At 43.7% G+C, this 23,567-nt stretch overlaps 1 protein-coding gene and 1 long non-coding RNA gene across 9 annotated transcripts in view; one reads left to right on the top strand and one right to left on the bottom strand.

The window, feature by feature from the left end:
* The window catches only part of Mark2 (microtubule affinity regulating kinase 2), a 60,897-nt gene that overhangs the window by 5,853 nt on the left and 31,477 nt on the right, over nt 1-23,567 (top strand). Inside the window, exon 2 of one of the 8 annotated variants that reach the window (XM_046445419.2) lies at nt 22,410-22,499. The exons of the other annotated variants lie outside the window; for them this stretch is intronic. Coding sequence (XP_046301375.1) covers nt 22,464-22,499 — 36 coding nt within the window. The 5' untranslated portion in view covers nt 22,410-22,463. The remainder of the gene's footprint in view (nt 1-22,409; nt 22,500-23,567) is intronic. 8 annotated transcript variants of the gene reach the window in all.
* LOC131424203 (uncharacterized) lies at nt 16,055-23,113 on the bottom strand. The gene is made up of 3 exons (XR_009226870.1): nt 22,809-23,113; nt 21,047-21,220; nt 16,055-17,590 (listed from the first exon to the last, which is right to left on the bottom strand). It is a non-coding gene; the product is annotated as an uncharacterized LOC131424203 (long non-coding RNA).

Below are 23,567 nucleotides of genomic sequence, written 5' to 3'. Positions count from 1 at the left end.
CAGAAATTGAGAGGGATACAGAAAGGGTGATGGAGTGCAAACCTGGCTGTTCCTCTTCCTTAGAAATGAGGAACAAAATGACAAACCAGATAGGTGGCCGAGTTTCCTTCTCTTGATGGGAGATTCCAGTATTTGTACATTTTGCACTTGAAGCTTGGGTTCTCCAGGCTTTCTCCCATCCTTCATCAAACACGAGTGAGTCACTGAAGTGTTAGCTGTGCATTTCTCCCCTCTGTCTCAGCACAGGGAAGAGTAAGCCTTTACAAACCTTGTGGGGGAGGAAATCACCCTCTCCTGCTGCTGGCATGGAAAGAGGCAGGCTATCCCCAGGTTAACCCTGAAAGTTCTTACTCTCCCAGTCCAATGTCATTGCCCCACCTCTGCCTTTTGGTGTAGGCCATTGAATGTCATTGCTCATACTTTGGAGAGGTGGTACAGCCCATTCTGAACAGCACCGAGAGAGAACCTGGCCTCTTGGTTTGCAGTTTTCTCTCAGGAGGCATCCCTGTGCCTTCACAGACCATTAGAGCAGCTCCTCCTTTGGGGATGTAGGTAGGCTGGATCCCTTGATCTGCAGGTCTGTTTTTGTCCAGTGAAGTTTCTTGGTTTCTGTGGGGAGTTCTTTCCATAGATGTCTTTAGGTTAGCACTCATTTCCCCTATTTCTAACTATTCCTTACCTTTCTCATTAGAAAGTAGCAAGGTGGCCCAAAAGAAATGAATTTCCCCTTATTCACCAATTCATTAATTTTAGCCTTATAAAGCTATAAGATCACAATGTTTGGTAAAAAAGAATGTGAGGTGGATACTGATATTGGTATGGGGTGGGGATGGGGGTCTTGAGGACAGCTGGAGCTGGGATGAGGAGAAAGAGAATAGGGGTGTGTTCAGTGACTGGCTGCAACTGGGCGAGGTGACACAGGCCTGTAATCCCAGCTACTCAGGAGGTCAGCTGGGGCAACTTAGACCCTGTCTTGAAATAAAAAATAAAAAGGTCTGGGGATGTAGCTCAGTGGTAAAGCCCCCCTGGGGTTCAATTCCCCAAGTTGGGAGTGGGGACTGGACTGGTTTCAAGCCACCTTTTTGGCTTTTTCTTTTAAACATATGGAAGGTGGAACAGACCAGGGGCTCCTCTGTAGAACCAGTTGAGCTGGTTTTGAGCAGCCTTGGCCTATTTTCCTCTGAGCTCTCTGGGAAGTTGACAGTACAGAGGTCTGCCTCTTCTGGGGCTGTGCTCATTGAGGCATGCATTTGGAAGATGTCTGTAAACAACTCCTCCCCCTCCCCAAATACCTAGTGGGTCTTGGAGCTGGTCCTCCACTCCTGTGAGGGGGCTTTCTTTGCACCCCGTGCTGCCCAGCAAGGCCTCTGGTCTATCTTGTACACCTTCACTGGAAGCTCCTAGGCACGGCTTCTTTATTGGACCTCCTTTTCCAATTCAGTTTGGCAGAAGGCCCTCAGCCTGGCCAGGAGGAAGGGTCTGCTGTTGGCTGCCCATTTGTGCGTCTGGAAGGGAATCAGGACTCCTGATTCCTGGTCGCTGTGATCTGGCTACTAAATTCAGTGAGACCCCAGACCTTTGGGGTCAGTGCAGTGGGACTGTCTCTAGGCCTGCTGGGAAAGAGTGAGGGAAAATGGTTTTTGGTGTTTGGCAGGTCACAGAAACTTCAGCCCCAGGAGATGGATTGTCCTCTCCCCTCTGCTCAAGGTGAGAGAGGGGAGCTCTCAGTTGCCTGGTGCTTGTGCCCCCTGAACAGCACTAGGAAGCCTTTCTCAGGGAGTAGGACTGAACCAGATTTGGGGACTTGTGCAGCCATCAGTGCTGGAGCAGAATTGTTTTCCAGGGCTCATCACTAAGTAGAAACTTCCCAAGTATGAAAGTTTGGTAATTCCTGAGTGAAGCCACTTGCAGATGGAGCTCCAGTCTGTGCCCTTATCTTTGGGGGCTGGCAGCTCCTGTCACTGCTACAATGACCTACTCATTGCTTCTATTAAGTATTATTTTGCAGGAGTTTGTTTTGATTACTGATAGTCCATATGCAGGGTGTGTCTCCCCTTTTCCTCCACCTTTAGACCTTTGCTTATGCCATCACTTCCTACCTCCTCTCCACGGATGGCCACTATTTGACTGTCTTTGCATGTAGTGTTGGAGGCACTTGTGGATTGTTGCTTTTTCTCCTTGTTTATGAGTGTACAGTAGTCTCCCCTACTCCTCCTCCTTGTTGCTGGGGATAGAACCCAGGGTCTCTGTGCATGCTAGACAGACGCCCCTATCCCTCCTTCAGAGTTTGAATGACTGGTTCTCCAGTCACAGGAAGTGAGTGGTCCCCATTGGCCAGTTAGATCTAGCATAGCATACTGGTGGAGCTTCTGGCAGAATTGAGAAGAGATCCCACTACTTTCTGATTTCTGTCTAGCTAAATGGTTCCCCTGGGATTAAGAGCTGGTTTTGCAGCTAGACTTCCTACATTGAACTCTATGCCACCCTTAGCTTCCATAATCCCTCTGTGCCTATTTGCTCAATTGTGAAATGGGAGTAATAATAGTAACTATCTGGGGCTGGGGTTGTGGCTCAGTGGTAGAGCACTTGCCTAGCATGTGTGAGGCCATGGGTTCGATTCTCAGCACCACATATAAATAATAAGAATGAATAAAAATAAAAGGTCCATCAACATCTAAAAAAATATTTAAAAAAAAAATAGTAACTATCTTACAGGTATAGTTGCTGTGAATATAAAAAGAGCTAATGGCTGGGCGAGGTGCCACATGCCTGAAATCCCAGCAGATAGGGAGGTTGAGGCAGAAGGATCTCAAATTCAAAGCCAGCCTCTGCAAAAGCAAAGCACTAAGCAACTCAGTGAGACCCTGTCTCTAAATAAAATACAAAATAGGGCTGGGGATGTGGCTCATGGTCGAATGCCCCTGAGTTCAATCCCTGGTAAACCAACTCATTACACCCTACACTCTCTACCCCCCACAACCCCCCACCCCCGCCTGCCAACAGAAAAAAGAGCTAATGAGGGCTGGGGCTATAGCAGTTGTGTGTAGCCTCCTGCATGTCTGCGAGGTCAAATCCAAAGTCACCAGAGCATACATTGTGTCAGAGTTGGGCCCCAGGTGTTAAGAGGGAGCCCTTGGGCTGTTCTCGGCAAAGACCCACCAACTGCATGGATTTCTTTCATCACATCTGTTTTTTGGTGGGCAGTTTTGATCCTTTGGCCACAGGGTAAACCTCTTTGTTTCTCTTAGAGACCACAAGGGACTTGCCAGCACATGATTGTAGGTTCCTCTTTCCCTAGCCCAGAGGGCCTTCAAGGGCAGGGTCTCCTTACCTCCCCTTTCAGAGTTCAGAAAGATGCAGTGGTTTCTCAGATGCTCTGTGAGTTTGTGGACTTTGGATCTTGGGCTGAGATGATGGTCTCTAGGGGTTCCTGGCTTATCTTCATCTCTTCCCATTTCTGGAGCAGGAATGCCTTGTCAGAACAGTGAGTAAGTTGCTTGATTTTTTCACACTGCATCTGTGGCCAGGGACAAAAGTAACAGCATCCATTCAGAGTTCATCAGGAAGCGTTTCTTTCACGTATCTTCACCTTTGGACCCCTCTGCTGACTTGCTGCGCTTTCTCCTTTCTTTTTCCTCTTTTGGTGTTCCTGGACTCCCTTCTTTAATCGTCCCTTTTCTGTTCCAGTTCATCTCAGGTCTTCATCCACTTGGTTCTGCCTTCCCTTACCTGTTTCTGTGCTGTTTGTGGCATGGCCCCCAAGAGGCATTCCATCTCCTGAGAGCTTCTTCATACCTAATAGGATCCCAGCATTACCCACTCCTTTCTTTTTTCTATTCCTCTGATTTCTGTAAAATTATTGATTTTCTGCTTTGGAAAATATGTTCTTTTTAGGTCTCTGGAGCCACCTTCCTCAGTAAAGCCAGGCTTGTCAACCTGGCAACTTATTAGGGACAGGATCCTGGCATCCTAGTTTTCCTGGTGACAATCTAAACCAGTTCTGGGCTATTTTCTCTGACCTGTCAGGAATGCCATAGGTCTATACCCTGCCTTAAGATATCTGGGAAGTTGCTGGTTAATTTTGGATGGTACAGTTTTGAATTTGGTCTAAATGTGGTCTGGGGGTCCTTGGGGACACTTAGACCCTTTCAGGTGGCACATGAAGTTAGAATTATTTTCATTATAACATGAACACAGCATTTGCTTTTTTCTCTGTCATTCTCTCACCATTGTACAGTCTTGTTTTCCAAGTGTTAAATGATGTGTGATGACATCATGCATCACTAATGGCCAGTGAAATATATAATTCTGTATTCTTGTATTTTCTTTTCTTTCTTTTTTTTTTTTAGAGAGAGAATTTTTAATATTTATTTTTTAGTTTTCGGCAGACACAACATCTTTGTTTGTATGTGGTGCTGAGGATCAGCACGCACGCCAGGCGAGCGCGCTACTGCTTGAGCCACATCCCCAGCTCCTGTATTCTTGTATTTTCTAGATTTTTTTTTCTTTCTTTTTTTTTTTGGTACCAGGAGTTGAATCCAGGGGTGCTTAAACCACTGAGCCACAGCCCAGCCCTTTTTATATTTTATTTAGAGACAGAGTCTTGCTGAGTTGCTGAGGCTCGCTTTGAACTCAAGATCCTCCTGTCTCAGCCTCCCAAGCCACTGGGATTATATAAGTGTGGGCCACTGTGCTGGCTATTTTTTAGAAATTTTAAGATAGTATTTTCAGGTGTGTGTATGAATTTTTCAGTGATGAACTCAGTTTGTTCTTGGTTCTTGTGCTCTTATTAGTTTTCTTTGTTCTTGTTGGTGATTGGGGTGGAACCCAGAGCCTGGAACATGCTAGGCAGGCACTCTACCACTGAGCTATATACTGGCTCTCTTTGGTTATTCCTGCTATAATTTCTCTATAAAACTCATTGTTGTCTAATAAATCATTATTTTGAAATCTCAACACTTTCATAGCACCTTTGAGGAAACAGTAAGAAGTAAGTACAACTTGTAAAACTTGTAAAAATTTTTGAAAACTTTTATTTAAAAAAATTATTTCTAACTTAGCATTTAATTCAACTTTATTATTATTATTATTATTATTATTTTTGTCTTATGGTACTGGGGCTTTAACCCAGGGATGCTTTATATATCCCCAAGTCTTTTATTTTTTATTTTGAGACAGGGTCTTGATAAGTAGCTTAAACTCTCACTGAATTGCTGTTGCTGGCCTTAACTTTGTGTCTTCCTGCCTCAACCTCCCAAGTTGCTGGGATCACAGGGTTTGCTAGTATACCAAACAATTCTGCTAGATTCTGAAATAGCTTTTTTTTTTTTTTGGTACCAGGAATTGAACTCAGGGGCACTCAACCACTGAGCCCCAGCCCCAACCCTATTTTGTATTTTATTTAAAGACAGCTGTCAATGAGTTGCTTAGTGTCTCGCTGTTGCTAAGGCTGGCTTTGAACTCTCGATCCTCCTGTCTCAGCCTCCCAAGTTGCTGGGATTACTGGCATGTGCCACTGTGCCCGGCTTGATTCTGAAATAGAAAATAATTTATGTTTTTCTTATATTTAAGGATGGATTGTTAGCTTTAAAAAGGGAGATCTGCCTGTTTGTTTATTTATTTATTTATATATGTGGTGCTGAGGATTGAACCCAGTACCTCACACATGTTAGATTAGCACTCTACCACTGAGTTACAATCCCAGCCCGCAGATAAGAATATTTTTAAAAGGCCGAGTATTAATCTAGAAGATAACTTTGATATACACTACTTTTATAAGATTTTTGTTTTGTTTTATACTTGGTCTTCATTTTTTATACATTAAAAACATATTAAAATAATTATGTATATATTAAAAAAAAGTCCGAGTATGGTAGTGTACTCTTGTAATTGCATTGACTCCGGAGGCTGAGGCAGGAGGATTGCAAGTTGGAGGCTGACCTCAGTAACTTACTGAGACCCTTTCTCACAATAAAAATAGAAACGAGAGGCTGGGGCTGTAGCTAAGTGGTAGAGCACTTGCCTGGAATGCGTGAGGCACTGGGTTTGATTCTCAGTACCACATAAAAATAAATAAGATAAAGGAATTCTGTCCATCTACAACACCTACCAAAAAAAACAAAAAAAGAAAGAAAGGACTGGGGGTGTAGCTTAGTGGTAAAGTGCTTACTTTGCCACAGGTTCAATCCCCAGTACCAAAATAATAATAATAATAATCAAATAATGATGAATGCTGTCTCCTCCTTTCTAGATGCTAATAAATTATTAGCATTATTGTATCATGTTTTTGTATAATGTTATGGTGCCAGTCAAGTTGCAGCATTCTTACAAGATCATTATTAATAGTGTTTTTTTTTTTTTTAAATATACCTAGGATTGGACCCAGGGGTGATCAACTACTGAGTCACATCCCCATCCCTTTCTATATTTTTATTTTGAGACAGGGTCTCCCTAAGTTGCTGAGGGCCTCACTTAGCTGACAAAGCTGGCTTTGAACTTGAGATCCTCCTGTCTCAGCCTCCAGAGCCACTGGGATTACATGCTCAGTTCATTGAGTTTAAAGAAAAAAGGAATTTAATATTAATAATACATACTATGATAGTGGCTCAGGAGGCTGAGGCAGAAGGATCACAAGTTCAAAGCCAGCTTCAGCAATTTAGTGAGGCAATTCTGGACTGCTCCCCTTTCCCTCTTCCCTTCCCCCCTGCATTGGTTAGAAGGAGAAAGAGTCATAGCAGGTGTAGTGGCGTACGCCTGATATCCCAGCATCTGGGGAGGCTAAGGCAGGAGGTTTGTGAGTTCAAAGACAGCCTCAGCAAAAGTGAGGCTTTAAGCAACTCAGAGAGACCCTTCTCTAAATAAAATACAAAATAGGGCTGGGGATGTGGCTTAGTGGTCAAGTGCCCCTGAGTTCAATCCCTGATACCACACCACCACCCCGGGAGAGGGGGGATACATACTATGAGCACTTTTTTGTTTTATTTTTGGTACTGGGGATTTAACCCAGGGATGGTTTACCACTGAGCCTCATCCCTAGCCCTTTTTATATTTTATTTTGAGTCTGGGCTGATCTTGAACTTGTGATCTTCCTGTCTCAGCCTCTCTAGCTGTTGGGATTACAAATGTGTGCCACAGTGCCTAGCACTATGAACACTTTAAAAGACAGAATTTCTTCCAACTTTTCAAACTAGAGTTGAAAAAGTCACTGAAGCCCTGTACTGTTGTTCTATCATCTTGTTGGCTGAAGTCCCCCACATAATAGCTGAGAGACTAATTAAGTCTTAGCTGACACTCCTGAATGCCCACTGGATGAAAAGCAGTAGAATTCACAGCACTTCAGATACTATAGGGCCTGGTGAATAAAGATTAGCCACAAACATGAAGACCAGGTTAATATCTTGTTTACAGATTTACTTTCACCTAACAGGAGCAGATCTATAGATAGGGCTCAACTTGCCTCACTAGCACCTACTACTCTTTGAAGAATTACTTCTTTTATGTGACTGCTCAGACACAAGTGCTGATAAATATTCAAAGTGTTGAAAAAAAGTTTTTTTGTACGTGGGATTGAACCCAGAGGTGCTTTACCATTGAGACATACCCCAAGCCCTTTTAAAATTTTGAGACAGGATCTTGCTAAGTTGTTTAGAGCCTCACTAAATTGCCAAGGCTCCTGCCTCAGCCTCCTGAGCTCCTGGGATTACAGGACCGTGCCACAATGCCTGGCCTTTTTTTTTTTTTTTTTAAATATTTATTTTTTAGGTGTAGATGGACACAACACAATGCCTTTATTTTTATGTGGTGCTGAGGATCGAACCCGGGTCCTGCCCGTGCTAGGTGAGCACTCTACCACCACAATCCCAGCCCCTGGCCTTTTTTTTTTGTTGTTGTTTAAGTTGTTGCTGGACCTTTATTTTTATTTATTTATACATGGTACTGAGAATTAAACCCAGTGCCTCATGCAGGTGCTTTACCACTGAGCTACACAAACCAAGCCCCTGCCTGGCCTTTGTAATTTTTATTTATTTTTTTGTTGGTCCTGGGGATGAAACCCAGGAGTGCTCTCCACTAAGCTTCATCCCCAGTCTTTTTTAGTTTTTTTTTTTTGTTTGTCTTGAGACAGTCTAAGTTGCTGAGGCTGGCCTTGAACTCAAAGTTGTCCTGCCTCAGTCTTCTGAGTGGCTGGGATTACAGGCATGGGCCATCATACCCAGCTCCCTGAATGACTTTGTGAATCTCACAGTTTACCCTGGAACGACTTCATTTCCATTTGCACTGTTGGTGCAAAGCAATGCACAGAAAACTGTTGGTGCCATAACATGAATTGAGGTAGTGGCACCAAACCACAGGTGATTGTAGTCATGGTCATTACACACTTGCAGTTGATGGAGGAAAAGCCATTTGCACTTAAGTATATCATGAATGAAGGACTAGCATTATTGATTTTCATTAAATACCATCTATTTAATAAAGATTCCTTTAATATTCTGGGTGGAAAAATGTAAAATTTGAAGCATTGCTTCTGTGTGCCATTGTACAGTGGAAAATCACCCGTGTGGCAGAGCTGAAGCAGCTGCATGGACTGTCATTTTGGGAGGCGGGTACCGGGAATTGAACTCAGGCACTCTACCACTGAGCCACACCCCATATATAAATAAATATTTTATTTAGAGACAGGGTCTCACTGAGTTGCTTAGCGCCTCTCTGTTGCTGAGGCTGGCTTTGAGCTTGTGTGGATCATTTTTTTTTGCTTGAGATAATAACCAGTGGACAATCTATAGTTATTCAATCTTGAAAATCTATAGTGTTGGGCTGGGGATGTGGCTCAAGCGGTAGCGCGCTCGCCTGGCATGCGTGCGACCCGGGTTCGATCCTCAGCACCACATACAAACAAAGAGGTTGTGCCCGCCAAAAAACTAAAAAATAAATGTTAAAAAATTCTCTCTCTCTCTGTCAAAAAAAAAAAAAAGAAAATCTATAGTGTTTTTTCCTGTTTTGAGATGGGGTCTCACTGTGTTGTCTAGGCTGCTCTTAAACTTCTGGACTCAGGGGGCTTCTCTTGTCTTGGCCTCCTGAATGCTGGGACTACAGGCAGCTTGGACATTTTCTTGGGAGGGAATAAACTGAACCCTTCATTGTTGCCAGTGATAAAATTTAAATTGTCAAGTGAAAATTAGAATTTTAGAAAATTTGTATCTGTCAAAGATTTTTAGCAAGACCCTGTCTCAAAATAGAAAATAAAAGAACTGGAGATTGTACCTCAGGGGTAAAGTGCACTGGTTCAATCCCTAGTACTATTAAAGAAAAAAAAAAAAAGGAATATAAAACAATGCAACTCTTTCATCAAATTTCAATTTGTTGCCATGGTGTGGTGGTACATGCCTGTAATCCCAGCCACTTGGGAGGCTGAGGCAGGATGATTGCAAGTTTGAGGCCAACCTCAGCAACTTAGTGAGATCCTCAGCATCTTAGGGAGAACCTGTCTCAAAAAAGACTGGGGATGTAGCTTAGTGATATAAAGTACCCCTGGGTTCAATTCCCAGTACCAAAAGAAAGCTTGAGGAGATCCTCCTGGTGTTGATGGCGGATCAACTTCTCGTGGAGCCCTTGTTTTGTAGCTCCCAGCCCCTTCGTAATCCCTGGTGGGTCTCAGGAAAACTCAATCCTTAGAATTTTCCAGCTCCATACGATGGTTGTCTATGAAGTGAGGCACTTTGAACCAAACTTAGCTAATTTTCTTCTGATTTTCCTTTTCTGCCCCCTATTTTTTATTTTTTAGGCTCATCTTTTTTTCTTTTTCTTTTTTCATTAATTTGTTAGCTGTTTGCTATGTGTTTGTGTGTGTGTGTGTGTGTGTGTGTCTCTGCCACTATGTTTTTTTATATATATATTTTTAGTTGTAGATTAACATAATACCTTTATTTTATTTATTTATTTTTATATGGTGTTGAGGATTGAACCCAGTGCCTCACACATGCTAGGCAAGCGCTCTACAACTGAGCCACAACTCTAGTCCCGCCACTACAGTTTTTAAAAATATTTATTTTTTAATTGAAAGATAATGTATGGGTTTATTTGGTACAATATGATATTTGAACATACGTGTGTATGTATAAGGTGTATTCATTATCTATTTATCTATCTATCTGAATATGAATGAAATGATCAGTTCAGGATATTAGGTTATCCATGGTCTGACCAAAGAAATTTTCACAAATAAAGACCCTGTGTTGGGGCTGGGGCTGTAGCTCAATGGTAGAGCACTTGCCTAGCATGTGTGAGGCACTGGGTTCAATTCTCAGCACCACATATAAATAAAAATAAAGGTCCATCGACAACTAAAAGAAAGAAAGGAAACTTTAAAAAAATAATTAAAAGACCCTATGTACACAAAGAAATAATATATTTCTTTGAGATGGGAACATTTAAAATCCTTCTAGGTGTTTTGATTTATATAATACAGTATTATTAGCTGTAATCACTCTTCTGTGTCGTGATATTCCAGAACTTAGTCCTCCTATCCAGCTGTCTTGTACCCATTATAACCAGTCTCTCCCATCTCCTCTTCTGTACCGTTGTGTTTTCTTTTGTGTGTGTGTGGTGTTAAGGATGGAGCCCAGGGTCTTAAAACATTCTAGGCAAGTGTTCTACCTCTCAGCTACCCCCAGCCCATGGTTTTGATTGCAAATAAGATCAGTTTGCAGATTTCATTTGGTATATGTTTAGTTGTGATTTGAAAAATATAGTTTTATTAAATTAAAATAACTCATTTATGTTTATATGTAATAAGTGTATTAATGTCTTTTAAATGAGTTGATACATAGTTAAAACTTGCACTTCAATTTCTAATATATTCTGGTAGATATAATCCATGTAAACACAAACTTCTTGGGAAATCACTTATTTTTAAGAATGCATAGAGTTCTTAAGACTTAAAACATGTAATAATCATACTTGCAGACTAAATTTGGGCTGATTTTTCCTGGTTTATTGGTTGGCTTCTCTATAATGTAAGAAACCTTTATTTTGCAATTCCCAGCCCTTCTTTAGTCTTGGCTGTGCCTGTGGAAGGCATTTGCTGCTTTGGATTGCAGTTCTTATAACTGAGGAAGCTAATCCCAGTGACCTGAGGGTCTCTGATCAAAGTTGACTTGTTTCCTCCTTTGAATACATAACATCAACCTTCTGAGTTTCTTTTAGGAAAAAAACAAATTGTTTGTTTTTAGGTGCTGGGTGTTGAACCTGGGTCCTTGCACATGCGGAATACATGCTCTAGTACAAAGCTATACTCCCAGGTTCTGATTTTTATTTTCTAAAACTTTGAGATAATTTTAAACTTGACAAGAGTTGCAAAAATACTCCAAAGACTTTCCATGCATTCTTTACCCAGCTTCCCCTTATGTTAACATTTTATGTAACCGTAGAACTGTATCAAAACTAAGAATGAATCTTAGTATGATACTGTTGACCAAAATACAGAATTTACTCAGATTTCATCAGTTTTTCCACTCTTGTATTTTTCATGTTCTAGGATTCCCTGTCCAATTTAATTTTAAGCAGGGTGTGGAGGGGCACACCTGTAAATGCTAGCTACTCAGGAGGCTGAGGCAGGATGATCTCAAGTTTAAGGCCAGTCTGGGCAACTTCGTGAGATCGTGTCTCACAATAAAATAAAAAGGGCTAGGGATGTATCTCAATGGCAGAGCGCTTGCCTAGCATGCACCAGGCCCTGGGATCAGTCCCCATTGCTGCAAAAATAGTTTGTAAACATAAATATGAGAACTACTTCTGTAGGTAAATATCAGGCTGGTCAGCACTACTCTTGATTAGTTGGTGACTTGCTGTGACCTCATAAATGAGCCTCTGTTTTGCAATTTCCAGAGTCCTGGCCCAGCCTCAGGAAGGCACTTGCTGCCTTGGTTTGTAGTCATTCTAGCTGAGGAAGCTGTTTCTCAGTGACCCAGGGGACTTTGACCAAAGTTGGCTCATTTCCTCCTTTGAATGCATAGCATTGGATTTTTTTTTTTAATATTCCATTAAAAAGATCATTTGGCTTACTTGAATTTCATTATAACAGTAGGTATTTTTTTCTTTTTTTTATTTTGTATATTGGCTATTGGTCAGTTCCAAATTTGAAAACTGCAAAGCTTGCATAGCTTCTATCCTTGAAGAACCTTGGTGCCTGCAATAGCTGGAGGCTGCTAGGCTGCAGTCATTGAAGCCAGAATACCCATCAGCCTGTTCCTTGGATGGCTACAGGGCCTCCATACTTTTTTCCTTCTTCTTTCATACTTTACTTTCTTAGCCTCTGCTTCTTAGTGAAACATGCCTGCCAAATCCCACACTGAGGCAGGTACTCTGCATTTCGTCAGGTAAGCATATTTGGTGTGTTTGTAACAGGGTCTCTTTCCTTGATTAGTCTTGAGAGGCAGGTAAAAATGGCCAGGCGTAGGGGCTGTGGCTGTAGCTCAGTGGTAATGCACTTTCCTGGCACGTGTGAGGCACTGGGTTTGATTCTCAGCACTGCATATAAATAAATTAAAATAAAGGTCTATCAACAACCAAAAAAAAATTAAAAAAAAAAAAAAAAAGGCCAGGCGCAGCGGTGCATGTCTGTAATCCAAGTGGCTCGGGAGGCTAAGGCAGGAGGATTGAGCATTCAAGACAGCCCCAGCAAAAGCAAGACACTAAGTCACTCAGTGAGACCCTGTCTCTAAACAAAGTACAAAACAGGGCTGGTGATGTGGCTCCGTGGTTGAGTGCCTCTGAGTTCAATTCCCGGTACCCCGTTCCCCCCAAATGTAGTAGACATATAGTTTCTAAACTACTCTGTAATTCTCAACTTTGTTCTTTTGACATATTCATCCCCCAATTTCCATAGCACCTGTGACTTTTAAAAGCAACTACTACAAATAGTAGCCCGAAGGCCTTCTCTAATAATCACTTAACACCAGCTTTAAGCAAATCATTTGCTCAGAATTACATTGGAATAATTTTTAAAAAACAACTGTTTAGTCAAGTGTTTAACTTCTCTTAGTTTGAGTCTACACATAGACTTCTAGGATTATAGCTCCATTTCCCATCAACCCTCCGTTCTTTACACAAAGCATATTTCTTTTCGGATTCACATGTGGCTTTCATTTTGATTCCAGAATTGAACTTGATATGTTATTTTCGCTCTGGCTACTGGTGTGTACAGAAGATAAAGACTTTTGCTTTCAAAAATTTGTGTACTCCTGTTAGCTAAGACAGTGACTCAGTGGTGCCTCCTGGAAGGCCCTTTAGGTTATTATTCTGTCCCAAGTGGTTGGGAAACTTGGTCCTAAAGGAGGGGACTGAATACTTGAAGAATAGGTAGTGCCTCACCCCTTCCCATTCACTTCAGCATGGCTTGCCTCTGCAGCTGTCTTTCTGTAGCTATTCACAAAATAGCCACCATTCATTTATTGAGCACTTTCTCTGTCCTAGGCTCTTATTTAACTGGTTTACATTCATTAACTCATTTACTCTTTGTGAGAGAATAGGTCTTATTATTTTGCTCACTTTACAGATGAGGAAACAGGGTTAGAGATGTTGAGTCACCAATTTAAAACTGAAGACCCAAGTGGCCCTGAGTGAGTGTTGTGAGTGTTTTTGGCTGTGGATAGCCCTTCATCCCTGGCTTCACTTTTATCCTCACAGTAGAAGGTACAAGTTGAGCATCCCCAATTCAGAAATCTGAAATCATCCATTCTAAAACGGAGACTTTTTTGAGTGCCAACATGACTATACAAATGGAAAACTCTGCAGATGACTCTTTGTCACCAGTTGCAGTCAAAACACAGGTTAACTTAAAATTTTCTATGAAATTACCTTTAGACTGTATGTATAAGATATATATGAAATATAAATGAGTTTCATGTTTAGACTTGGGTCCCAAATCCAAGATATCTCTCTCTCTCTCTCTCTCTCTCTCTCTCTCTCTCTCTCTCTCTCTCTCTCACACACACACACACACACACACACACACACAAATGCAAATCCAAAACAGTTTTGGTCCCAAGCATTGTGAATAAAGGATATTGAATCTGTAGTTCCCTGAGGATTAGCTTCTTTAGGTGTGGCGCAAAAAAAAAAGAATGTCTCACAGACTGGATTTTGAGGGGTAATGGGGATTGTATCTAGGGGTGCTCTCCCACTGAACTTCATCCCCAGCTCTTTTGTTATTTTTGAGACTGGGTCTTGCTAAGTTGCTGAAATTGGCCTCAAACTTAATGATCCTCTTACCTGAGTCTCCTGAGTCCTGAGACTACAGGCAGCACCACCACACCCAGCTCATAGATTGGATTTAGAGTCCCCTCTGACCTCAATGGTTTCTGTCTGTCATCTATTTACACAAGTGACAGCAGTGGTGTGTGCAGTAGCTGCAGCTCTAAGGTCATCTGCTGAGTACACCCTGAAGAACCATGGGAAACTCAAGCCATCTTCTTGTTTGCTGTTTTATCTTTTCACATCTTCTGGAATTTCAAGAACCCCTTTAGTAAAACGGAAGTCCTGTTGGTAACCAACAGGTAAGAACCTCATGGAAAGGACAGTTTGGATTTCTAGATTTGGCTGTCCTGCTCAGTGGCGCCCATGAAATGATGAAACTCTTTGGGTTTTTTAAACCCCCATCCTTTCCCCCACAAAGAAAAAGTAAGAAGCTTTTGTGTGTAATTCTTTACTGTATGTTTTTGTTCCTATGAAATGAACTCAAGTTCTCTCTTTACAACCCTCTGTGTGCTACTTGCTCTTTTTTTTTTTTTTAACTTTTAATATTTATTTTTTAGTTTTCGGCGGACACAACATCTTTGTTTGTATGTGGTGCTGAGGATCGAACCCGGGCTGCACGCATGCCAGGCGAGCACGCTACCGCTTGAGCCACATCCCCAGCCCGCTCGCTACTTGCTCTTAACCTAGACTGTTGAGAGTGCAGAGCACCATAGCTGGTAGTGTCAGACATCTGTGTGCATTTGGGGCTTGCTGTTTCAATCCTGGGAGTTGAACTCTGGCCGTCCTGATGTGTCTTTAGCCTGTGGCTTGTGTAATATGCCACTTAATACTATTTGCATTTACTTGGTCTCTTTTTGGTTCATGTCTCTCTCCTGAAGCTGGTGCTTATAGCTATGCCTGTGGCCCTTCTAGACCAGGAGTGGATGCTGTGTGTCCTTCTACAGAGTTTTAGTTAAACTCTAGTTTAACTTTGAGTTAAACTTTCCCTTGAAGATGCCAGTCTGGGGTGAGGGCAAAGGGATGAGCTGTAGGCCTAGATTCAAGCAGCAGTTTGCCACTTATACGCCTCTTGGTGCCCTAGTGGAGGAGAAGCGGGAGTTTGATTATATGTTGTTCGTGCTCAAAGCTAATGCACTTCTCCAAAATTATGGCTGTTATATCTAAATTACTTTAGAACTCATCTCTGGTAGAAAAGCCAAGGTCCACATGAATGACTTGGAGGAGCACACAGCCTGTGGACTTTCTTATGAGTGGTTCTCCCCTCTCCACATTCCCATCTCAACATACATTTTTCTCTCAGCAGAGGTAGCTGCTAGTCACACGCAAGCGCTCTTCAGTGTTGCAGCCACGGCTTCCTTGGAGAGTGCGTGGCAGGGCTCTCCTCACTAATGAAAAGGCTGGCATGTTGGGCTAGTCCACAGGGGCTCTGCCCTTCTATACTCTATTCCCAAGGAGAAAGCATTGTACCTTAATTACCAACGGCATGCTGGCAGAGAGGAGTGGCTGCTAATTGATTAGATGACAGTCCTTTGCGTGGATGTGGAACCATTGGGGTGGTTTTGTTTGGTTTCGTGTTTTTGAGTAAACATGTAGATTTGGGCCAGGTAAATTGACTTTGGAGAGATGAAGATCTGTGTAGGGATTCCCTTTATTAATCTCATGTTGTTAATGTCACTTCTGTGTCCTCATTTCCTTTTTAATGTGATACTGGGGATGGAACACAGAGCCTTGCATTTTCTAAGCACATGCGTTACCCTGAGCTATATCCTCAGCCCCATCATTTCTCACTTGGTAGTAAGAAGTCCTGAGTCGGCCTGCTTCTGTTTTGGTGCAGGTGGTGAGTAATATCTCTTCCTACCCTGTTCTCCCTCTGGTGTGCCCCCTTTTGTTTGGCAGCACCAGATTCCTTTATTTGGTTTGGTTTTCATTCCTTCCTTCTGTCTTGGAATGGTTGAACCCTATTCTAAAATATATTTTTAAGATAGTGTTTGAAAAGCAAACACCCTGCCTTCTTGAAACCACAGAAACTGCTTGTGAAACAGCCTATAGGGCAGGCTGCCAAATCTAGACTGTTAAAACCAATCCTTTAATGACAAAATGTCAAACACTGATGTTAAACCTTCATTATGATCGTGGTGTAAGGATTTTTCTGAATAATAAATGTTTAGATGCCAAACTCCCAGCTTCACATTCAGCATGCGTACACTATAAAATTCTTCATGGTAAACCACTCCACAAGAGTCTCATGTAGCTAATCTGCTCTCTAAGGAAAGGTTTTAAACAAACCCATTCCTATTTATGCTCATGTGCATTTTTTTCTTTAATTCCAAGAAGTGATTTATTTATTTATTTATTTATTTTGCAATGATTTGGACCCATCCTTTCACCAATTTTCATATTCTTTTTAAAAAACTATATGTTTAAATATATATGATATATATTAGTTGTAGATGGACACAATACTTTATTTATCTTTATGTGGTGCTGAGGATTGAACCCAGGGCCTCACATGTGCTAGGCAAGCACTCTACCGCTGAGCTACAACCACAGCCCAGCTTTTCTATTCTTAAGGCAGGAGAAGAACTAGTTTAGAATTGTGTTTTTCACCCCACAGAAAACCTGGCCTTAGTGTTTATCCTCAAGCGCTGAATTAACTGACTTTTTTTGTTGTTGTTGTTTGAGATGGCAGAAAATCTTCTGTTTGTCTAGGCAGTTTTCTTTCTTCCCAGTTACCTTCAGGAACAAGTATTTATTTCTTCCTGATCTCTTCCTGAAGAGCTCTGAACCTGCTAGAAGACTGAAGGATAGGGGTAAGATTTTAAAACTCGTGTCAATTGAACTGAACTATAGGGACCAGGCTTGACTCCCAGCAACTGGGTAATAAAGGGAAAATATACAAATGTGCCTCCCTATTTACAGCCAGTGTTGAGATAGGGGTTCTGGTACAGAACTTCAGGAATCGCTTCCAAATCTTTGCCAGGATAACTGGCTTCAGTTTCTGTTGTAAGGGCTTTTTCTGACTTTATTTCTGTGACGAAGAGTCCTGAGCAGCTTTCTTATTTTGTGCTTTTGAAGTTCTCATATCATCTTTGCTTGTACAGTAGGCTTGACTGTAGCTTCCAGATGGTGATGAAAGACAGGAAGGCTAAGCCATGCCTCAGGGAGTCCCTTGAGTTGTCGTCGTCGTCACTCTGGTACTGCGGGACATGGTACACTTGGTGCATAGGCGGCCCATTCATTAATGACCCAGGGTCTGGACAGATCCTGGCAGAACTGATAGTCCTCACTGGAAGTGAAACCTGGCATCTTCTGCTCTGATCCCTCTTAGCTCATTGTTCCTCTGAAAAATAACAAAGACCACAGACCACTAATAAATCTGGGTAATTAGGCCAACCGTAACTTCTTGGCTTTGTCTGTACTGGACTGTGTGATTTGTGCTTCTCTCTCCTGTTAGATTGTCAACCCCTTTGAATGGACCAAGAACTGTGAGAGGTTGGGCTATGTTATTCCTCCTGGTCCTACTTCCTTCCCCAAGAGCCTATTAGGGTGCCTCGCACATGGTCATCTCTCTCTCTCTTTTTTTTTTTAAAAGAGAGAGAGAGAGAGAATTTTTTTTTTTAATATTTATTTCTTAGTTTTCGGCGGACACAACATCTTTGTTTGTATGTGGTGCTGAGGATCGAACCTGGGCTGCATGCTTGCCAGGCGAGCACGCTACTGCTTGAGCCACATCCCCAGCCCAACATGGTCATCGCTCAATGAATTATTTGAGAAATAAAAAATGGGCTGGAGATGTAACTTGGTGGTAGAGTGCAAGCTGTTTGATATGTTGCACCACAAAAAATAAAATAAAATAAAAATTGTAATATGGGTGTTCTCCACTATAACCATCCTCAAGAAAGTGTATATATACTAGTTTGTAACCCAGACATCTGTCTCTATCCAGTTATTTGGTTATTTAAGTCTTTTTTTTTAATGTTTATTTTTTAGTTGTAGTTGGGTACAATATCTTTATTTATTTATTTTTATGTGGTGCTGAGGATTGAACCCAGGGCCTTGCACGTGCTAGGCAAGCACTGTACCGCTGAACCGCAACCCCAGCCCTCAAACTCTTAATCAGTATCTTAGGTACAATAATTACTAAAAATAACTCCTTTTTGGAGTGGGGATATAGCTCGGTGGTGGAGCATTTGTTTATCTTGCACAAGACCCATGCCAGCACCAGAAAAACAAAACAAACAACAAAATACCCACAACTTTTTGAGGATGAGAGGGAAGGTTTACACTATTGCTGGATTAAGAATCAAGAGAGGAAACCACAGGGAGAAAATCCTTTGCTGAGGAATCCCTGCCTGGCTTCCCGAAATAGGGACCAAAGCAGAAAGCTAAGCCCTTGGCTCTGCCTGAGTTCTATTCTTGCTCTTGATGCTCAGGCCATATATGCTGGGACTTTTGCGTCACCAGCCTCATCCTTTCCTCTGTGTGGTGGGTGAATAGGTACTCAGAGTGTTGAGAATTTTGTCCAGAGTTGGAGAGATCATGCGCTCTGTGTCAAATAGCTGCAGTTATTTATAGGGGAGAAAAACTTGGGAGCATGGCACAGGAAGAACTGATTTCACACCAACTCAGCGCCTGGTGGTGGCGAGGACCCAGATTGTGCTTCAAGTGTCTCAGGAGATCAGTTGCTTTTCTCCCATTCAAGTACCAATCAGGCCAGCCCTGCTTAGCTTCCAAGATTACACGAGATCAGGCACATTCAGAGTGGTGTGGATATAGACTGGTTCCTTTTCTGAGGCCCAAGAACTGTGAGGGGTTGGGTGCAGTGGTGCATGCCTGTAATCCCAGTGACTCAGGAGGCTGAGGCAGGAGTATTGCAAGTTTGAGGCCAGCCCCAGCAATTTAGCAAGACCCTATCTAAAAAAATAAATAAATAAATAATTAAAAAAAAAGAAGACGAAAAGGGGAAAAAATAACTCCGAGGAAGTCAGGTACGAGGTTTTCCAGGACAATTTTGGGTAGGGCAGGAATAAGAAAGATGACCATTTTCTCCCTTCTTTAGTCCCTGTGGTCTTCGTGTAAAAGCTCCATCTGACTTCTCTATCTTCCGTTCTGAACCCATGAAGAAGGCACCAGCTGGCAGGGTAGTTGCAAGAAGGACCTGTTAGACTGGTCTGCTTGGGTCTCCTCCCCTCCCCCAGCTGGGCACAGAGACTGAAACTGCTGCTCGCTAGGCTTTGCCAAATCAGTTTCTCCTCACGGATTATCTACTGGTGGCAGTCAGGTAGCTCCCCACCCAGGAGCCCTGAGGAACCGAGCTGCTATGGGAACCATGCAGGTGGGGGCAGGTGCCAGCCCTAGGTGTGCCGCTCACCCCACCAGGGGCTGCGCCTACTCAGCTGCTCATAAGAACGTTGCAGAGCCCTGGGGCCTGTGGGAACTAGACTGTGTCTGCATGGTTCCTTTCCCAACACCTTGTGGCCATGTTCCTGGTGTTCAGAGAGGCTGGGAAGGGCCAGTAGCTTGTAAATGGGGTAATTGAAGCTGGGGCTGGGGGGTTCTTCCCTAGGGCATCCTAGGTTAGGGTTGTGTGTTTGCAAGGTGTGCAACTTCTGGAGTTGTCACTTATCTTTAAAATCTTCATCCTAGGTGAGGTCTTCCAGAGTGGGAGCCCTATGTCCAAGATATGTTAGGTGATGTTTACTTACGCAGCAAGACTTTTAGGCAGGTTGACTTGACGTAAGCCAAGGTCAGGAAGTGGTTTTCAGGACTTGCAGCCCATGCTCACTTCCTGCTGTGGTCTTGGGGACAGGACTGGAAGGCTTGTGAGCCCAGAGGTACCGAGAGCCCTCACATCCACACAGGACAGACCCTTACAGCTTGTCTTAGTCCCCACGTTCTCAGTGTAGAAACAGGTCCCAAGAGGGTAGATGACTTGTTCAAGGTTACATAACTTGTTTGGGTAGAGCTAGGTCTAGAATAGATCTCCCTTGGGACCCTTGGCACTATGCCCCCATTGCCCACACTTCAGAGGCAGTTGTGTTGCTTAGATGGCCTGTGTGGGGACTACCTGTAGGCCTCATGGAGGAAGCAAACTGGGAAGGGACAGCTGGAAGAACAGCAGGCCCCAGCTGCACACACCAGAGATGAGCTCTGAAATCCTGCCAGAGATTGTGTCCATTAAGGCCCCAGAAAACCCTAGGGAATGGATTTAAGACAGAGGACACCCAGCATTCTAGCCCTAGCTCACACTGAAGGGGTCACATGGAGCAGGGCTGTATCAAGAACTACTGGGTGAGAAGCCTCTCTGAACAAAGCAGGAAAACCCTGACCCTATGACCTTCCAGCATGTCTTAGGGATGCATTTCTGGAGAGACTGAGGTGCCAGGCACTGAATCTGAGCACAATGACAGAGAAATAATTGAGTCTTGGAAATTCCCCTGAGGTTGTGGTCAGTCTTGTTGAATGGTGAGCCACATAGCCACCAAATGTCAGGAAGGCCACTGAGCAGCAGTGGCGTCCTGAGTGGGAGATCACTTGGAGGGGCACACTAGAGACCCATGAACTGAGCTGGGTGGGTGGTTGGGTGGAGCTGGGAAAGCTTCCTGGAGAAAGTGAGATCTGGGTGGCTCAGCAGTAGAGTGTTCGCTCGATCCTCTGCACCACATAAAAGTAGATAAATAAAGGTATTGTGTCCAACTACAACTAAAAAATAAATATTAAAAAAAGAAAAGAGCCTCGCATGCACAGGGTTCAATCCTCAGCACCACAAAAAAAAAAGGTCTACAGAGAGGCTTACCAGGAAGAGAAAAGGGAGTGGATGGTCCCAGAAGGTGGGAGGCTGCAGCAAAGACCTGGAGGTCTGTGAGAACATTCTACGTTCAAACACAAATGTCTGGAGCCCAGCTGCAGGCAGAAAAGATAGCAGCCAGGTCACAGTGCCATTGTAGAGACAGTCCAGGAACCTGTGGGTCTAGAGCGGAATCAGTTTTACATACACACATAGGAAGACATATGAACAGTTGTGATGTGGAGAGGTTTTGTTTTGTTTTGGTAAAGACGTACTTTGTATATAAAACCATTGCTTCCTGTTCCCAGGGCTGGGTGCCCTGTGTAGAGGAGGCTTGGTGCACCCTCCACCTCAGTAGTGCCATGTTGTAGAGTAAGAAGGACTGGTTTTTCTGTGCAGGTTCCTGGCAGGGGACTTTATGGCTGTGGATTTGGCTTTGCAGCAGGGTTGGCCTGGGACACTGGGGCTCTATCAAGCCCAGGGGTCAGAACTGCTTTCCCTTTTCTCACGGGGGAGTGACTCACAGACCTTTTCTGCCACTGGAGGTTCTGCAAGCTTCTCAGGCAGCCTGTGAAGGAGGCCCATGGTAGCAGTTGGTGAGAAAGAAGTACTTCATGGCCACCACTCCTGAAGAACATTTGTCTCGCTAAACAGCACCTCTCTGTGGCAGCCTTGGACTCTGTGCTGGCAAGAGAGGCACCCTCCCCTCCCTGTGGGAAGCCATCATCTCTGGCTTCTGCTCTGCCCCTGGCCACAGACTGAATTGCACAACACAGCCCTTGAGAGTCCTGCTCTCCTGTCATTGGCAGTCAGTGGCACAAGTGCTCCGAATAACAGACCTTAACTGCTAGGATTGTTGAAATGACTGTGCTCCACACTGCAGGGGTCAGGGCACAGCAGCAAAGCATGTGAAATTGACCTAAGGTTAGAATGTGACTGTCCGGCTGGGAGAAGCTTCACAGGACCACATTTCACTTCTGGCTGCATAGACTGTCTCTCTCCCACCAGGGATGAATCCTGTTCCATGCTAGTCTTTTTTTTTTTTCAAACTGTTTCCCTTTTTGCCTTTCCCAGAGACCATACACCTGCCCTTCTCCTGTTGTGTTCTAGTTATGATAGGAGTACCATTCAGAGTTCTTGGCAGGAGACCAACCTCTTCTACCCCAGTTGGTTCCCCCTCCTTTCGCCAGCTTGTTTGATGTGCACATTCCCCAGAGTTCTCCTTATGCAGCTGGTTGGCTCTGTAGTGGCCAGAGATTGGAGCTCCTGCAGTGGAATCCAGCTGCTTCCCTCCTGGGCTTTAGAGGCGGGGCTTGAAAGTAGAGAATCATAATCTCCCTTCCTCCTCCTCCCCCTACCCCCATGCTGCCAGGCAAACTGGAGTGACCAGCTCTGAGTGGGGACTCAGCCTGCCTCACTGCTCTGCATGACAACAGCGATCTGGAGGAAGATTAATGGATGTGTGAGTATGTGGACGCTGAAGTTCATTACCAACTCTGTGTGCACATTATGAGAGCCACAGAGGCTTGCCCTATGTGGCAGGTACGGACTCATTTTGATATTAGTGGAGGCAAGGGATCCTTAGGGGAGATGGTGACCCAGCCAGGTGTCTGCCAGGCCTGCCCAAGGCCTACCCCTGATCTTCAGGAGAGCTGGGTGGGTGGGTGATATGGGAAGTGTATTCTTGGAATTCCTTGCAGCGCCACCATCCTCACCCCAGCAAAGCCAAGTTCTTTAGTTCCTAAGCTGGGAACTTTCATTCCTGACTTACCTCCTTTAGTTTCTTTAGCATGGATTCATCTTCCTCTCAACAGGATTGTGGGTAGAAGGTTAGAAAAGCAGTAGCTGGAGAGGGAGCCCAGGTTCCCCTTCAGCTGGTTAGAGGAGGGGCAGCACCACAGCCTTCAACCATTCTCTGGCTCCCCACAGGACATCCTCTTGCTCTGAGGCTGGAGTGCCTAAGGCAGTGGTAGCAGCCAGGCTTGCTGAGTGGGGAGGCTGTGACAAATGGTTTTACAGAGGAGCAGGGGAGAAAGAGTCTGATTTCACAGAGCCAAAGGCCAGCTTCTGTAGGCTTAGCTGTTAGAGCCAAGATTCAGGTGCTGGTGCCTTTTACTGTCCTTCCTGTGTCTGTGGCTGTCATTGTCAGGTTGACCTGCTGCTTAACCCTCTCTGCCCTGGAGCTGGACCTAAAGGCAGTTTTTTCCTTCCCAGTTCTGACATGGGAGAGAGGCTGTGGCTCAGTGATAGAGCACTGGCCTAGTATGCTCGAGGCCCTGGGTTCCATCCCCAGCACTGAAAAAAGAGACAAAAAACAAACCATAAACAAACAAAACCCAGTTCTGAAGTTCTCTCAGGCAAGAAATGGTCATGGAAGATATTGTTTTGGTAGTTTCGCTATTGGTCGGGAGTTGAGATATCTCAGAACTGAACTCTTTCTCTAACCAAACATACAATCAAAACATTCCCAGTGATTTGGGAGTCTGAGGCAGGAGGATCGCAAGTTCAGAGCCAGCCTTAGCAACTTAGG

This window comes from Marmota monax, unplaced genomic scaffold, assembly GCF_021218885.2.
Source record: "Marmota monax isolate L192 unplaced genomic scaffold, Marmota_monax_Labrador192_F-V1.1 WCK01_AAM20220418_F8-fsc00038, whole genome shotgun sequence".
NCBI classification, from domain to species: domain Eukaryota; kingdom Metazoa; phylum Chordata; class Mammalia; order Rodentia; family Sciuridae; genus Marmota; species Marmota monax.
Note: the sequence above shows the minus strand (reverse complement) of the source record. Positions and strands in the feature narration are given on the sequence as shown.